This window comes from Netta rufina (assembly GCF_964035555.1).
Source record: "Netta rufina genome assembly, chromosome: 3".
In the NCBI taxonomy this organism is placed as follows: Eukaryota; Metazoa; Chordata; class Aves; order Anseriformes; family Anatidae; genus Netta; species Netta rufina.
The window spans coordinates 120143708-120161624 of record NC_140125.1 but is presented as its reverse complement, the minus strand read 5'-3'; the positions used below and the strand labels follow the sequence as shown (position 1 = coordinate 120161624).

Here is a 17917-nt window from a genome sequence, read left to right as displayed (position 1 = left end):
TTTGCTGAAAACTGCAGTTTTTTTCCCCAGCAGAACATCAGGCCCCGGCTGCTCGCACGCAGTCCCGAAATTTGGGTGTCATCCCGCAGCCGTGCGTTGGCCTCGAGCAGGGGGAAGGCAAAGCTGGGATGGGAGCCGTGCGGGGCTGGTGCCGGGCACCGTGCTGAATGGGGAGGGAAATTGTAGGGCTGAGCAGCTCAGCGGGCTGGGAGCATCGAGGAAAGAAAGGGGCAGCGTCAAAAAAATGGGAAGGAACGCAGTTTGAGAGGAGGAAAAAGCTGCAGCCTCTGCAGACGCTGAGCACAGCTCTGGCTCCTGCCTCTCCTGGAGGGGATTTGTTGGAGGAGGAAAACTTGGATGTAAAAAAAAAAGGGGGCATGGGAATAGAGTAAAACAAAGATTTGGGGCGGGTGTGCTCCTGCACGCGCTGTGGCTTGCACAATTGTGGGAAAAGAAGAGCTGGGCCGTCGGGTTTCTGCGAGGTTCCTCCTGCAGGTCCCATTTAGCACCGCTCGATGCAGCGAGGAGAGCAGGGAAGCAGCACCCAAAACCCCGCAGGGCTGCAGGAAGGGGGCAGAGGGAGGTGGGTGGCATTTTGCCATTTCAGCACTGCTGCTCCTGCAGCCCTCCTACCTGCTCAGCTGAGCTGCTGGGCAGGAGCAGGACCCGCTCACCTCACCCTGTCACCTTCCTCCGTGTCCCCAAAAGCAGTTCAGGAGCTCCAGGGTTCGAGGAAATCAACCCCAACCCTGGCCAAGAGGCTCTGGCAAGAAAAGCCGTTCCCTCTGCCTGCCTCTGCGGGCCAGGTATGGGAAGAAAAATCATTCCTCTGTCTGAGATAACGATGTAAAAAGGGAGAAAAGAACAAGCAGCACCCACCCGCTGAGCAGCACCACTGCTCTGTGGCTTTCCTGTTTGCGTTGGGGTGGCCTTGCCCCAAAAAGCTCCCCAATTTGAGTGCTTTAATGCATTTTGCCTTGCTTTTTCTGCCAGAAAGCCTCAGCACGACCTGAGGGTGGTAGAGACGAGTGGATATTTGTGGCAGCACGTACCTGTGTCGGGAGGGAAGGGGTTTGGTCCCGTCACTGTGCCCCTGCCCTGCTCGGCCGGCGCGCGGGGCCGCGGGCTGCTGCCGTTGGTGGCAGGGAAAGCCACGGGTCTGAGCTGAGCCGGCTCCAGAGGGTCGCAGAACTCGAAGGGAGCCCGGGCAGGCTGCACGCCCTGCCCGCTGCTCAGAGCTGGGGAAGCAGGAAAAATAAATAAATGAACAAAGGAAGAAATAAAGTCACGAGACGGCTCAGCCCGAGGGCTCGGCGCAGCATCGCGCGGCGCTCGAGGGATTCGGGGTCCTATCGGGAAGGGGGACACAGGCTGGGACCCGAAAAACTGCTAAAAAAAAAAGCAGCTCCAGTGAGAAATAAGCAACTGGGTATAAAAAAATAGCCATAGTCAGCTGGGCATTAAAAAAAAATAATTATAAACCAGATGGGTGGAAGGTGGGGGGGACAGGGCTGGCATCTAAAATTTTTAAAAAAGAGGTTTGGGAATTTGGGAGCTCCAACCGACAGCACCGCGATGGCTGCGAGGCTGCTGGGTGCAGTTTTACAGGGCAATTTGTGCTCTTTTTGGTAAAATCTCGCTTTTCCCATTTGCTGGAGGTGGCTGTGCCTGTTACAGCCCCGGCACGGGCATGGGGACAGCAGGGAGCCACAGCCACTGGCCCCACCTGTGTTTCTCCTACAGGACACCCCCTTTTTCTGATTTGCTTGTGGGCTCCTTCAGGAGGTAAATCCTCATTCCTGGGGGTCAAACTGCTCACTTTGGGGAAAGATCAGGGATTTTTGTTTTCTTTTAACCCCTTTGTGCTGGTCCTGATGCTACACCTGGGTGTACTCAGCCCGTGCAACCAGGCACACCTCTGCTTTATCCCTACCCTCTTACATCAATGCTTTTTGGGGGAAAACCCAGATCCCTGAGCATCCCTGAAACCAGGAATAGGATGCCAGCACCCCTGGGTGCCTGCAGCTCATGTCTGCTCCCACCCCAGGGACCTGGTTTGGGGACGAGCCGTGGATTTACCCCGTGGACACCTACGGTTGAGTCCGGCGGGGGCTCTGGCGGCGGCGCTGGGCTGCAGGGGGGCCGTCAGCATTTCGGGTTTGACGGCCACGCCGCTCTCGCTCCTCTCCGGCCCGCACAAGCCCGGCAGCTGGGCTGCCTTCTCCAGCGACGGCAGGAGCTGGTCCAGCTGCTCCAGCTCGGCAGCAAACTGAGGAAAGAAAAGCACAGGTCGGTGAGCAAACCTGCCATCATCCGTTAGCAAGACCGAGCTCTGCTTTCGCACGCGCACAGCTCCAAAACGCTGCCCCCCAGCCCCAAGCAAAGCCCTTTATTTTCAAAAATGATGAGCATCGAGGGCCTCGGATGTCCCAGTATTGCTTGGCGAGCAGGACACGGAGCCCGGGGACAAGGATTGTCCCCCTCGTGCCCCACCACCTACGGCTGCAGCTTCCCGAGGAGCGCACGCTGCAATTAGCACAATTATTAATTGCCCCAGCAGTGTGAGAGGGCCGTATTTAACCAGCAGCAATTTAAAACAGGAGCTCATTTGCTTTGTTAATACCCGCATGCTTACGCTGAAATGATAATAATAAAAAAAATGGCCCAAAAAGCAGAAGTGGCTTTCCGGAACCACTGCCCAAAGCTGCGCCCGCCTCGGGCAGGTAATTATCATCAGTGGGCTGGTGAAATAGTGAAATATCGAAATATCACACGGCTTCTCCTGCCTCCTTCATCCCTGGGAGTGGCCGAGGGGATGTTTAGCCCGGGGACTCGAATAAATGGGGAAGGGGAAGGGATTTGCATTGCAGGATGTACTGGTGGTGCCGTGAAGCAGCAGGTTGGGATTACAGGGGCCGAGATAAATGAGCTAAAAGGAAAAAAATGACTCAAGGGGAACCAGGTATCTGAAAATCTAAGGGTATGGATCATTTCCTGAAGAGCCACCCTTCAGAAAGGCTGGCCATTAACATGTTGTAATGAAGAGACACCTCGAAAGCCCTGGAAAAACCTTTGCATTTGATACCAGACCTGAGGCTCCCGTGGGAAGAAGACGGAAAAATTTGTCAGGTTATGGCCCTGTGTCCCCTGAGATGGGAGGCTGGGGCTGACAGCCCATGCCCAGGACAATTTCCTAAAGGCTGAGGGGTGTAAAACACCTGCGTGCTTCCCAGCACAGCCTGTGGTGAGGCCAGGATCTGGCCCTGGGATCCCTTCGCCCTCCCCAAGCTCACGGAGCCGTTTTCCAAGGTCCTCCTGCAAAACCTCACCGACGGGAGCTTCCTTCCCAAATCCTACTTGCTCGTGGTTTACAACCCGGCCATAAAACAGCCCGCGTGGGTTGCAACCACCATGGCAGCTGCAAAAAAAGGATGGAAAACGAAAGCCAGGAGGGTCCTCCGCGGGCAGGGGCTGGTGGAGACGAAGCTCTGCGGCGGCTCCCCGGCGCAGGTTCAAGGTTATCGCTCTCCACGGGCCCAGCTCCGAAGGCTCCTCTCCGGATTTGTTCAAGAGCAGCGAGAAAAACTGCGGCCGACAGCTCTGTCTGCCTGCATTAGCTCCTGCTTCCCCTCCCCTTTCTGAGGAAGGGCACACACACACAAAAAAAAAGCCAGAGGTTTCTCAAGCACCGAACCAAGGGGTGACACCGAAGTGTTGTCGGGTAGAAACCCAGCAGAGCAAGGCATTGAAACACGCCTGCATGTTTCCCATGAAGGAAAATCCACTAAATTACCTTCTTTTGCCTCGTTTTGCCAAGAGCAAAGCTGCAGGTGACGCTGCGCCCCGTGGCACCCAGCTCCATCCCTCCCGAACCCAAGCAGAGCTGTGCTTGGGTTTGCAATGGGGTTTTCATGATAAACCCTATTTTCTGGTGGAGTTCCTCAAGTTTTCAACTCGAAGAGGCATCAGGCTGGGCATGAGGTTATTCGTGCAGCAAGGAGGGTGAGCAAAAGGCTGGGGAAAAAGGCACATGGAGGAGAAAAAGGCATAAAGCAGGGTGTTGGCTGGCTGGGAGACCTGGTATGGAGCGAGCTGCAAACAGAACGGAGCATCCCTGAGCATCCCTGAGCATCCCTGAGCATCCTCATCCTCATCCCTGTGAGCCCGGGAAGCGATCCTGGAGGTGCACGGGGTGCCTCACAGCAAAAGGAGCGAGGTTGTCTTCCCAGAAATGATTACGAGGCAGGATCCGATCAGAAATTCGTCAAGGTCAGGATCCTCATTTCCAATCCCACGATTTTATCGCAAGCTTCAGCTAATTGGAATTTTCTGCAAAGCCCCCGTGCCAGGAGGCACCGATTTCCGTGAGGATCTCTGACTGTTATCGTGTTATCGTGCCTCCTTTTTTTTTTTTTTCCTTTTGGAGAAATGCAAAGATTCAGAAAGCAAAAAAAAACAAGTGAAGAAGATAAATCTTTGGTTTGGGATTCTCTCTAAGGCCGGCCCCAGCTCGGTGCACGCCGGGTGGAGGAGCTGAGTGCTCCCAGGCACAGTGCAGAGGGCAGGTGGAAGGGGCAAGCTGACCTGCAGGAGAATTTCCTCTAAACCTACCTGGAGTTCAGCTCATGCCTTCGAGCAAAAGGACTGAGAGACTTTCTAATCCCTTGTCTTTTCTTCTGTATTTTTTTTTAACTCTTGAAATTCCTTCTAGCAACGAGCCCCGCTCAACCACTTCTCGCTCTCGCTCCCAGAACAGGTGGCTCCCAGCTAACTCGTGGCGTTTCCAGAGGATAAATCCGGAAAAGAAATAATTGCCAGGAGGCCGGCGGCAGGCTGCGGAGTGTGCCTCACCGTCATGTCGTTCCTAATTGCTATTTCAACGCAGACAGGAAAACAAAAATCCCAGGGAAGTGCTAGATTTTATCTGAAATGGCAGCTCCCCCTCCCCACGCCTCGCCCAGGCCATCTAACTAACAGAAACCATGTGGAGGCTGAACCCTGCGCTCAGATGCTGAGCAGTTTAAGGGTTGTTCACTCCTTCGAACACGCGCTTTAAGACTCCACAAACCCTCTCCAGCCTCTTTTATTAACTCTTTGGAAGCGCTCGTTACGGTCCGACGTACAAGCCCTGACATTTTCCAGCTGTTTGGGGAGAGATGCTTGGAAAGGAAAAGCCACGAATGAATCCAAAAACGCCAGCTCGCTTCCAAAAGCGGAGAAGAGGGGCTTATAAACACGGCCAGGCTCCAAGTCCTCCGAGCCCAAGCCCTTTTCTGCTTTCTGGAGCCCCGCAGCGGGCACGGTGCAGCCCTGTGCTGCTCCCAACCCTACAGCGGCGTCCCAAAAGTGGATGGCAGAGGCTGGATAACACATCTCGACTTGGGTCTTCAGAGGCAAACTGCACCCGTCTAGATGACAGCTCCCAAAAGGGAGACGATGAGGGGGGACGGGGCTGGGGTGTCCTGCGAGCGGATGCCACCAGGAGAGCAGGGTGAGGAAGAAGTAAGGGGGGAGATTCCTGTTTTCCTGCAGCATCGCTGACCGCAGCTCCCCGGCGAAGCAAATATAGGATAAAGGATATAGGATAAAGGATATAGGATATAGGATATGTGATATAGGATATAGGATATAGGATATGTGATATGTGATATGTGATATAGGATATAGGATATGTGATATGTGATGTGTGATGTGTGATATGTGATGTGTGATGTGTGATATGTGATATATAATAATGATAAGTATGACATATAATATAATATTATAAATAATATAATATAAATAACATAATATCCATAATATATATAATATAATAAGGCCCTTGACCTTATTAAGAGCCGTGTCATGTGCTTACCATTCCAGGCTCTTCGTTCTGTATCTCTCAGGCTCTGCAGCCTTATTTGACACAGTCGGTGAGCAGGCTATCAGCCTGGCTCCGAATGTCAGCCTCTCTGTTCTCGTCGCTTAAAAAGGATTAAGCAGCCTTATCCATGTTACCATCTCCCCCGGCTTTCAAAAATAAGAAATCTCTCCCATTCAGAGCCGCATGTAATGAATATTTATACGCTCAAATCTCTATTGCAGAGATCTGTCGCTGGATTATTCAATTTAATAATACTTTTAGGATAACTAAAAGGCCCGTATAATTGCTAATCTCAGCCAACAAGAGGGCAACAGATTGAAAATTCCCAGGGACGCGAGCCCTGAATGTGCCCAGAGATGCAGAATTAAGAAGCCTTTCACTTGGCAAGGCGCACATGGCCTCCTCTCCATTCAGGCCCACCACCTGCAGCAAGGAGCACCGGTTCTTTCTCCTTTTTATACACCTCGCCGAAGCCTCTTCCCTCCTCCCTCGCCATTGCCTCGAAGGTCGGGGTTGCCAAAATGTGAAGCACCCAGACCACAGGGCACGGCACCGGCGCTGGAGGAGGTGGCACCGCTGGAGAGGGTGACACCTCACCCACGCCTTCTTGCTGGGGGCGCAATGGGGCAAAACACTAAAAAAAAAAAGACTTTTTGGCAGCGCCGACCCCAAAAGCTGTGAGGATGCCGACGGCGAGCATCTATCTCACTGGCATGGACTCACCTGGCCCTGGGACTCCAGCTTCACCTCCTCTGCAGCCGGAGGCTTGGCCAGCGGCACCGGGGCGGTGTTGCAGGGCTCCATCTGCTCCGTCTTCTCCACCTTCACCTTCACGTCGTCCAGGCTGAGGGCCGGGGCGGCGGCGAGCTCCTTCTCGTCCTTGTCGAGCAGGTAGCGCAGGAGCTGGTGATCCTTGACATCTTTTTTCTTCAGCGCCTCCGGCTCCAGCTTGATTTCTGGGTTGCCCGGGAGCTGGCTCTGAGCCGTGGGGGTGGTGGCGGGGTTGGGGACGCTGTCCTTTTTCTCGTGCTCCATGGCCAGGGTGGTAATGTCCGAAGGGCTGCCCTCCTGAAGGAGTCTATGCAAAATCTTGTGCCGCTCGGTCAGCGAGCTATGCGAGGAGGGGCAGGTGCTGCTCGGAGGGTTGCCGGCGGCCAAAGTGCCGGGGGCGCCGGCGCAGGCGAGCGAATCTTTGCAGCTCGTGTCCGCGTCGGCGTGCCGAAGCTGCTGCTCCGCCGTGGTGGCCAGCAGCTGGACCAGCTTGTGGCTGGTGGCTTGCGAGCACTTGCTCTCCCCCTCGGCGAGCCTCTCGCCGCCGTGCAGCATCCCCGAGGAATCCAGCGGCTTGCCGTCGCCCGCGCCGCCGTCGGACTGGATCATCTCGCTCAGGATGGAGGCGATCTCCTTGCTGTCCTTCGACTCCGTTTTCATGGGCTGCATGCCGAGCCGGCCGGGGGAGCTCTGCGAGCCGAGCTGTCGCAGCACGGGGGGCGGCGTGGAGTAGCCCACCGGCGTGCTGGCCCCCTCGTTAAGCCCCTGCATAGAGTTCATGGGGGCGTTGGGAAAGGACCTGGAGCCACCGCTGCCGCCCCCGCCGCCAGCGCCGCCGCAGCCGCTGTTTGCCATGCCCACGGGGGAGTGCATGGTGGGCATGGGGGGGGAGAAAGGATTACTGGGCCCCCTGGGCCGGGGTACCAGTCCCGGGCTGACCCGGTGCCTAGGAGACATGAACTGCGGCGGGGTAATCCCTGGGCTGTTCATGGGGGAGCTATTGAGGTTTAAAGTGTGGTTACTGTTCTGGGGACCGGCTTGTCCCTGGCTTAAGGCAACGTTGGCACCGATCTGGTTCCCAGGCGAACACCCAAAGCTGGTTTGGCTGCTGCTGGAGTTGCTGCTGTGGAGGCCGGGGCCGGGCTGCTGCTGGTTGCCGGCGGTGGCCAGCATGCTGCCGTTGGAGGGAGGGATGGAGGGAGGCAGGGCCATGCCTTGCCCCGGGGAGATGCTGGGGTTCAGCGAGGGGCTGACCCGGGGCAGAGCCATCACCGAGTTAGTGTTCTCCTGGGGAGACAGCATGCCGTGATCCCTGCCGGAGAAAAAAGGGGAAAAGGGAAGGAAGGGTCAACAAGAGGCTTTGCTCAAACCTTCGCTATTGCTCAGACAGTTCCTGCCACCCCCTTTTTTTTTTTTTTTTTTTTTTTTTGGTTTTGTTCTGCAGAGATCTGAAGCCTGGAGAGCAGCAGCTTGCAAACCCTGGATCCACGTCAACAAGCGTGGGAGGAGGGCAGCAGCTTTACCACCTCCCAGAAAGGTGCCACAAGGCTGGAGCACGGCCGCTCCCGGCTCAGTCCTGCAGGCATCACCTCCTCCAGGTCCTACGCTCCGAGCTCCTCTACCCTTCCCTTCCACCCCGACCTCCTCCCGTCTCTCCTGCACAGCCCAGGTCCGCAGCCTCACCTCACCCTGCTCAGCCAGTTCTTCCGAGCCTCTCCCTCCCGAAATATTTTCTCGAAGTTCTCCAGGGCAAGGCAGAAATCTCAGGCGTGCCTGTAAAGCTCTACCTGAACGCCCAGCGCTGCCTCTTTGCAAAATGGCCCATCACCAACAAAACCCTGCTGTGGTGCTGCCGTTTGGGCTTGGATCCCCCTACGGGGTTCGCAGCTCCAAACCAAGGCCATAAACCTACCTGTCGATGACGTGGATGCCCATGATGAAGGGCTGCATTTCGGGACTGGAGGGGTAGCAGAGCTTGCACTTGGTGTGGGCGCTGAGCACCGTGCCGTCGCTCAGGGTGAATCGGTACGAGGGGCTGAAGGCCGTGCCGCGGGTCATCACTGAGGGAGACAGCCCAAAAAGACACAAAAGGCCCTTAGGAACCCGAGCAGAACCACCGAAAACATCAGGAAGAGGATGGGGGAAGGAAAAAAAAAAAGCCTGGGGCAACGCGGGGACACGAGCAGCTTCACAGCAGCCCAAAATCATACGCTGCGTTTTTGCTAACCCCTTAGACCCAGCTGCTTCCAAGTGAATAAAAGAGGCCAGAATAACCCCGTGGCCAGCCCACGGTGCTTCACTTATTCTCCCAGCTCTTTTTTCACCCTTTCACACCACCCTAAACCCGCTGAGCACCATCCTCGAGCGTTCAGAGCTTAAGAGGGGCCATCACTGCATGTCCAGCGTGCAGTACGCAGCAGGATGCTTCTACTGCAGCCCTGCCTGAATGAAACCTCTCCAGAAGCTCAGGCAACCTGCCCGTGCTACCTCCCGCCGTCCTGACATCCTTTTTGCGAGCATCCTCGCCGACAGAGCGTGAAGAAGCATAAACTTCTTCCGCTGAGACACCGGGGATGGCATTTGCATATGGCACAGGGAAAAAAAAAAATCACATTTAGCTCGACTTAACGCCCAAATCTGGCCCGTGGAAATGTGCCTCCGTTCTGTAATTTCCTGAGGGGTGCGAGGGAACCTCCTGCTGGGCCAGCTCTGCTCCTCTGCGGCTGGAGGAGCAAATCCAGCGCTGCTCAGCCGTCTCCCCTCTCCCTCTGGCACCCGGCGCTTATCCTTGCGGTGTTTGTTTTTGCAGAAAGCCCTTCCCCAGCAGCGAGGGCCACGCATCAGCCTCGGGCTGCAGCTACCGCCGCTCAGCACGAGAGGGAGAGAGCCGGGGAGAGGAGCCCGTTACCTTCTTGAAATAGCTGCTTGGCGTAAGATGGCTCTCTGCCCTGGGGCTGGAAGAAAGCGTAGATGCATTTCCGCACTAAATCCTCCCAGCCCGTCCTGCCGGCGGCTCTCAGGGAGCTGGTGTCGATGGAGATGATTTTACCTGGGGGGAGGAGAGAGAAAAGGGACGTTACTCGAGCACAGCAGGGCTGCAGAACACATCCCTCACGAGCTTGACCGTGAAAGAGGGTGGGAGCTGCTGTAGGAGCTGAGCTTGAGGCTGAGCCCCTGGTGCTGAGCATTGGAGCTGTGCTGGGGACCAGAGCCAGAAACGTGGCCCTGAGAAGGAGAATCCCAGTATGGACACCTCATCCTCATCCACAAGACCTCCAGGGGAAGTCACCCTCACCGCTGAGGTCCCCAAATCCCCCGGCACCCTGCCAGCCTCCCTCCCCAGCCGTGCCCGCTTTGTTTTCTCCCTTGTCGAGACCAAAATCAAGCAGCCTGGCAAAGCTGGCTGGTATTCCAGCACAGGATGGGTAGCAGAGAGCTGGGAAGCAGTCTTTAAGGATTCACAGGCTGCAGGGAAGTCCACGGCGATGATTAAATATCAGAAAGAGTCACCAGAATGGCTACGGTAAAGCTGAAAGCAATATTTGGCTGAGAGCAAACTGAAATCTGAAAGGTGATCACTGTTTTACCCCGATCAAACAGCAACCTCGACGCACCCCCATATTAAAGAGTGGAGAGGGGCTGTGTGTACGACACATCCCAACAGCTGAGGTGCCAAAAAAAAAAACAGGAGGTGCCACAAAAACCCAGAAGGAGGGGAGGAGGACACCTCCAGGTCCCAGTGCCACCCACACCGCTCCCAGTAGCCTGCTGGGTGGAGCTGTACGGAGCTCGCTCTCACTCCAAGCCCTGAAGCAATGCGAGCTACAGCCCAGCACCACTTTAGGACTACATCCTGCACCCAGAACACGCCTCCAAGGGACACAAGCCCAGGTTTCCTTGGGCAGGCTGAGGAAAGCACCAAATCCAGCACTTCCCAGCATCTCCCAGGCTTCAGCACCCTCCCCAAAGCCTCGGGAGAGCGCTGGGACGCGTTGTGTGAAGGAGGTGGGATGCAGCAGAGCATCCTTCGGGACACAGCGTGGGGACAGCAGCAGGGACAGCTCGGGAAGGACGCTGCCAGGCAGGAGGAGCTCCAACAGCCCCAGCTCGGGCATTACCTGTGGTGTCTTGCTTGGTCACGAAGGATTCGGAAGGGGCGACGGCTGCCGGCCGGGGTAATCTCCTCGCGATGCAGATCAGGCATGACTGGAAATCTGCCAAAGCAGAAGAAGGAGAAGGGACGAGGAACGTGAAAGTCAGACCTCACAGCCACCGCCTGCAACTCCGAATTTTAATTAAAACAGCTCTGCGGTGCTCGACTGCCACGTCCTGCCCGGGAAGCGTTCACCCCGAGCAGTCCTCCAGCCCTTCAAAGCACGGAGGCTGTCTCGAAACTCTGTAAAGTTTGCTGGAGGAGAGAGGTTCCCAGTGTTCGGAGAAATTAATTGTAAAGGCTTTTTGGATCTGGCAGGATCGTACAATAAAAGGCAGCGCTAAAAGCCAGCAACTGTCGGCTTCAGGCAAAGTATTTGGTCATAAAATACCATAATTTATTCCTTCCAGTCATGATCTCCTGTGTAAACCGCAGTGGATTAATTCAGCTAATGTGCTGGAAAATAATAGCTGGTACACAGAAAGGAGAGTTATGGCATCTGCAGGGAAGCTCCTCTGCTCTCAAGCTCCGCGCCCCAGCAGTGGAAGGAAGGAAGGAAGCAGCCCTGCTGCTGCTGCTGGGGTGACCCTGCCTGGCCCAAGTCCCTGCGGGGATCTGAAACCTGAAATTTGGCTGAAACCAGGCCGGCAGCACGGTGCTCGGCAGCTCCCGGGGCTGGGAATGCTCTGGAGGGTGTTTTTGGGCACCTATCCCACTTGCTATGAGTTAGGGTGCAACGACACCTCGGGCTCACCCCAAAACCTTCCCCTTTTCAGCCAGCTGAGAAAAAGCTCAGCAGGTGAGGGTTGTGCAGCCAGAGAGGTTTATTTAGTAATGAAATGACATTTCTCCTTCCTTAAGCAAGACCAGAGGCTGCTTCTGGAGAGCCAGGGAAGCTTTGTTGGCTGGACAGCACCCACTGAGAGGGAAAGGGAGCTGGAAGCAGCCCCCAGAGCATCGCTGGTACCCGCAGTGTCCACACACACACCCTGCATCCCTCAGCAAAGCCCCTTCCAAAATCAGCCCACCCATTTTTTGGGGAGCGAGTAAATTTCTGAAGGGGCAGCTCGTCCCTGCCTCCTTCCCAGGGCTGGAAGTACAGGATGCTGTGCCCTACCTTCTCCTTCCTCCTTGAAGGACTTGGGCTGGGACACGGTGAAGCACTGCATCACCTCGTAGCGCTGGCGAGCCTCCTGGTTCTCCGCTCCCGGCTCGTCGGGCGGCCGGATCAGCATCCTGCAGCTGAAGGTGTGGCTGTTGCGCCGCGTCGCTTCTTGAGGCCAAGGAACTCCGTTTACTGGGGCAGAGAGGGAGAAAGGAGGAGAAGAAGGGGTGTTACACGTCACATCTCTGCATAAATATTGCCAGGACGAGGCGCCACGGCTCAGAGCTCTGATCCTGACCGCGGAGCAGGGTTTGCACCAGCCCAGGCTGTGCCCACATTGCCCCAGGTTGCTGGGGGATATGAAAGCATCACGATCCTGAGGCACGGCTGCACGTTGTCTCTCTTCCCAACAAACCTTGGCACGGCAGCCGTGGTCCCCATCCCCACCAGGAAGCAGAAGAAGCAGAGAGCGATGTCGGTGGGACCACGGCCGGATTTTCTGCCAGCTGCTGCTTTCTGCAGAGGAAATCTCCAGGTGAGAAGGGAAAAGCTCTGCTGAATTCAGCCTGGAGGAGAAGCAGCGTCACAGCCTGGGATACCCCAGTTATGGGATGGCTGGTGAGCCTGCCAAAGACCCAAGGAACAAGTTTATGATCCTGGACAGGCAATAAGAGTACCTAGAACCCAGACTGAGGTCAGAACATCATCGTGAGAGCCATCACGCTGATATTAATGAATTTCTCTGCACACAGCTGATAGACATTGTCATCTCCATCCCATACACAGGGAAACTGAGGCACCGGGTGGCTGAGACACTTCCAGAGCCTGGGACGACTCCTGACTTCTGCCGTTGTGCTGGAAATCCTCCTGAAATGAAGCTCCTGGGACGTCTGCAGCAAGCCAGCTTCCAGCTGGGCATCCCCACAGAGGTGGAATTCCTCTTCCTTCTCATTTCTGGGGCTGAAGGAAAGGCGAGTCACCCACTGCTCTCACCACAACGAGACCTTCTGGTGCTGGTCCAAGCGGCTGCTGCCGCCTCCAGCCCACGAGGAGCCTCACCGCGATTTCACAGCGGCGCAGCACGCAGCAATTAAAACTTCCCCTGGCTTTCCTCGGAAGTGCTTTAACCACCGTGGCACATCCCAGGTTTCCTGACCACGCAGTTACAGTCAGGTCAACGTTTCTGTCATCAAGCAGCGCGTCTGAAGGATAATTCAGCTGTAAAAAGTCACTTTTGGAGCTGGAATGGGCTCTTGCGCCCATTCTAACATCCTGCTAACTTTACCTGGCTGTCTCAGAATGACAAAAACCTGGAATTTAAACCTCTGTTTTTTGGTAAAGCTGCTGAATTGGCTTTGATTTTTTCCCATAACCTGTTTTTTTCCCCATAAACTTGCAGACACCTGTTGGAAGGCTCGCCTTGCTAACCCCTCTCCAACATCTCCGCCAATATCCATAGTCCATCGAAGCGATTCTGCCACCAGCAGATAAAGAAGCTCTTCTAACCTGATCTGCCAGAAGAGCCAAGGGGCTTGTAACATCCGAGTGGAAGAAAACACACAGCTGTTCCCAGCCTTCAGCTGGGTAACCGCAGGGAAGAGACAAAGCCTGAAGTTCCACGGGCTCAAACTGACGCGCGGCCGTAGGTACAGGTGGTTAAAACCATCACTGCATTTACCCCGAAGGAAGACAACTGTGGATTTCAAAAAAAAAAAAAAAAAAGCCCTATTTCTAAGTCGAGCTGTTTGGAAAAGGCTCGTCTTCGTTTTGATCATCACGGTTATTTCCCCAGAGGTGTCGCTGGGTGAGGTATCACAGCTCAGCGTGCCTCCCCTGCCTTATCCTTCTGATGTTGGGTGCAGAGCTTTTGGCTGTGGGGAGGAGGATGGCAGAGAAAAGCCCCTCTCCGTGGGCAAAACATCCCCTGCATTTCGTTGGGCAGCTCCAGCCCTGAATCCCTGCTCGGGCTGCTTTGAGCTCAGGCTGTTTCTTGAAGCTTTCAGCTCAGCACTGCTTGCAGAACTGCATTGCCACCCGTCTGAGCGCACGCAGCCTCTGCAGCTCCTTCTTCTGCACGAGAGCATCCTCTGAGAGCCCGAGGAAATGCCTGCGTGAAGCCAAGGAGTAAAAGCTTCTCCTTCAATTGCCTCGAACGCCGTGCGTGTGCCTTCGTGGGGTGACACTTCCAGCTGTCGGTGTCCCAGTGTGGAAGATGGAAGGCAGAGAAACTCTGAGGCTTTTGCACCAGGTAGATCCAGCAAAGACTTCCCAAAGGGCAGCCACTTAGGGGCTCTGAAAGCAGCCAGGAACAAAGCCCCTCCATTTAGGAGAAAACCCTAAAGGAACTGGGAGAAGCGAGCCCCTCATTTTGGCTCTGTGGAGGCTCACCGCCGAGCTGCAGCACCAAACACACGGGTTTTGTTAGCAGAAGAAGTCCAAGAGAAGGTTACTTTCAGACTGCCATCCACCAGGACTGCTGTTTGTTCATAAATAGGATATTAGAGATGTATTTCGGCAGGTAAAGGTTTATGGTTCACGACCTGGGTAGGCCATATCTCAATTTCAGTGCCCAAAAAAACAATTTACCAGTGCTGGTCACCACCAGGCCAGCTCCACTGGAGGCACAGGAGCATTTTAAGCAGCATTCTCCGAGCACCAGCGATAATTATTTGAGAAACAGCCCGAGCTCAGCACCTCCCAGGTCAAACCATGACCTAACACTGCAGAACTGAAAGCCAAAAACGGAGCAAAGCTCCTGTGGAAGAAGGGAGGAAAAACCCAGCTCAAAGGCTTTTCTTACCTAGGGATTTGGGCAACAGGTTCTTGACGAACTCGGCGTGATCCCCCACGTGCAGGATGCTGTAGACGCTGGTGTTCATGAGCTCCTCCTGGTTGTAGCCCAGGTAGCTGGTGACGTTCTCGGAGACGAAGACGATCCTCCCCTCGCGGTTCACGACGAAGAAGAAGCCGTCTAACGCCTGCAAGGGGAGAAAAGGTGGTCAGCGGGTGCCTGCAGTGAGACAGGGACTGGACAGCAAGGTCCTGTGCCGTGGAGGCACTCTGAGAACACTTTTGTTCACTGTTTTTTCCCTCTTTTCCCCAATCAGCGATTGTTTTACACCAACTAACGCACTAACGGGAAGGAGCGAGTTCAGAACCACTGCGGGTCCTGCACCCGAGCTCAAATAACAGCACGTTTGCTTAAACATGAGGTCTGCAGGCTGCGCCGAGGACGTCTCCGCTTCCACGTCGTGTGCCAGCAGCCCATAAACAAACCTTTTCCGAGGGCCAGAGCTGTCCGGAAGACTCTGATTTGGCAAGACGTTGAAGTTAAGCACATGCCCGATGTATTTAATTGCAGCCCAAGAAGTGCAGAGCCCTCGCCTCTTGCAGAATAACTTTTTTTTTTTTTTCGTGCATTTAGGATGCAAGTGGCAAACTCCTGCCATCGAGCGGATGAGGACGAGCGTGAGCCAGCCCCAGCCACGCAGCACGGGAGCTCTTTTGCTGCCTGTAACGAGGACACGCTGAAGGTTTTTAGCTCCCTGCTTTCTGGTGCTCCGCAATGAGCTCGGAGCTGCAGAGCCCGGTGCTTCTGCGAGGAGCCCTCGAGAAGGCTGAGCGCTGATTCGCACTTTTTAAGGCACGTGAAATCGGCTGAAATGATGAATTCACATGGGGCAGGATTTGATTTTCACCCTCCTGGAGTTTAATTTCTACCTCCCCTACCGTCACCGGCGAGCTCTGATCCTGCAGCCGGACCTGGCCACATCCCAGGGCAAGAGGTGCCCGGGGACACGGGAAACTTGTCACATACGATGTCCCCAAATCCTCACCATCCCCAAAAAAACCCCTCCCAGCATCCTGCCTGCCCAGGAGGGAGCTGCTCTGCTGGAGAGCTGCTGGGCTGCACCCCGGGCACCTTCCGAAACGCAGGTTTTGCTGTGCAGAAACAGCAAGTGCAAGGAACTGGAAGTATTTCAGGATAAAAAAAAAGACATAAAGAAGAAAGAAATCTTTTGTCAAAATGGTTCTGGCAGATCGGCTGCAATTTTCCTTATTCCCAGCTGTTGCCTGTTGCCAAGACAACCAGCCTTTGCACTTCGGGTGCCCAAAAAAAGACCCAGGCTGGATGGCAAAGCCCCACAGACCCCTCTCCCCAGCAGCCACTGGTTTAGGGGGGTCACCCTGGTGGCAGGGGCTCCAAGGTGCCATCCCGTGGGGTCCCAGAGGGTTTGGAGGTGGCAGCGATGTCACCACCATGCTCCACGTCCCCCAGGTCTAAGCGTGCTGCTGGATTCGTCCCCAGCATCACGCCCGGGGTGGCCACTTGGGCGTGCTGGCCCCATCCAGCAGCTCTGAGCCCCAACCCCGAAGCTGGCAGCGCTTTCACCCCAAGGGATTTAAAACCCCGCCTCAGCCAAGGGCATCCCGAAGCTGGAAGTCATTTGGGGGATTTTTTTTTTTCAGCAGCAGAGGCTGAGTTGCTGCTCGGGGACCGGCGAAACCACAAATTGCTGCTTGTGGTCGGTCCGGACAGCAAGCAAATTCCTGGGGCGAGCAGGCTCCCGAAGCTGCAAAATCACCTGCAGGGCTGGCAGGCAGGGCCCCCATCGATAACACCGAGTCCTCTGACATGGGGCAAGAGCTTCCCGACTCAAAATGCTTCGTGGGCACGTGCTGCCTGCGTCCACGAGACCAGAAAACCGGCTGCTGCCACGTGCCTCCACCCCAGCACCCATCCCAGCCCCTCCTGAGCCAAGCTTGCAGCCAAACGCTGGCGACGCAGGCTCTGGAAAGGGAAAACCCCGGGGATTTGATGTGGGATAGCAGCACGTTTCCCCCAGGCTCGGAGGCAGAGGGTGGCTTTGCAGGGAAATGCAGCCTCCACCTCCAGCACCGCTTCTCCTGCTGCCAGGGGAGGCCGAGAAGGAAATCACTCCTCGCCCCTGCGGGTAATAACTGCGGTCCCAGCGGGCGTTTACAACCAAACAATGCACGCCGGGTAATTCTTGGTGATGAACGAGGTGATTTAATTAATTTCCCCGGGTTTGCAGCACTTTTTATGACACTGAGGTGTTGCTTCGCTCCTGGGTGCTGCCACATCCTCCAGGTCCCTGCGCTCCTCAGTTAAAATCGTGGTAGGTAAAGGCAGATTCCCAAGGCTGCACTAGGAAATATGGGGATTTACTGCTTCTTTCTCCAGTTTGTGTTTGCTCTGGCACTGCCCCACTGGATGCAGTCTCAGGATATGACCTGTCCTGCCCTCCTGCCCGTCCTGCATCCCAGCATCAGCAAATGAAGCTTGCCATCAACCACCACGAGCCACGAACCGTCCAGGCAATTGCACCAAGACCTGGAAAAGCGAAGCTTTCTCGCCTCCAGGGTGACACCAAGGTGATCCCTGCGATGGCTTGGGTGCTTTTGGTTTGCAAGAGAGCTGAAGCAGACACCTTACCCTTATCAGAACCCCAACAGAAATTTGGGGAGGCTGGAAAACATCGCAGGATTCAAGGGGTGGATGAAGGATGAGAGGTGTGCCAGCCGAACAGCAAGCTGCTAACTCCCCCGCTGCACTGTCACCTCCTGCAGTTTTATTCATTTGGACAGCTCCACTCCGGGGTTCAGAGAAGAGCAGCGTGGCACGGGCAGAGATCAAGCAGGTCTGGGAAAGCTCTTCCAAATCTCCCCTTGCACTGCAGGCAAATCCCAACCTTCATCACCACTCAGCCAGCCAGAACAGCCCAAACGTGCCACTTTGGCTGCCACGCTGGTCCAGAGCATCCCTGGGGCAGGGATGCTACACACAGCACTGATTTTCAGCTCCTGGAGGCCAAAAATGTGGGGGATGCCTCCCTCCTGGTGCCTCATTCGGGATCCAGATTGGGTTGATAACGTGCTCACCACCAGTGGATGCAGGTATCCTGACTCCCAGCCTGGCTTGCTTTCTCCAAGCAGAACTTTCTTCCAGCAGAACTCACAGAGTATGGGCTGTGCCACGTCAGGAATTACACTCCTGGAGTCA

The 17917-nt window shown here is 55.5% G+C and overlaps 1 protein-coding gene across 4 annotated transcripts in view; it reads right to left on the bottom strand.

The window, feature by feature from the left end:
* The window catches only part of NCOA1 (nuclear receptor coactivator 1), a 151167-nt gene that overhangs the window by 14685 nt on the left and 118565 nt on the right, over positions 1 to 17917 (bottom strand). For all 4 annotated transcript variants that reach the window (XM_084284549.1, XM_084284550.1, XM_084284552.1 and 1 more), the window contains exons 6-13: positions 14693 to 14870; positions 11905 to 12084; positions 10753 to 10848; positions 9543 to 9683; positions 8547 to 8694; positions 6587 to 7946; positions 2095 to 2269; positions 1053 to 1238 (exon numbers count right to left, since the gene is read on the bottom strand). In XM_084284549.1, coding sequence (XP_084140675.1) covers positions 1053 to 1238; positions 2095 to 2269; positions 6587 to 7946; positions 8547 to 8694; positions 9543 to 9683; positions 10753 to 10848; positions 11905 to 12084; positions 14693 to 14870 — 2464 coding nt within the window. The remainder of the gene's footprint in view (positions 1 to 1052; positions 1239 to 2094; positions 2270 to 6586; positions 7947 to 8546; positions 8695 to 9542; positions 9684 to 10752; positions 10849 to 11904; positions 12085 to 14692; positions 14871 to 17917) is intronic.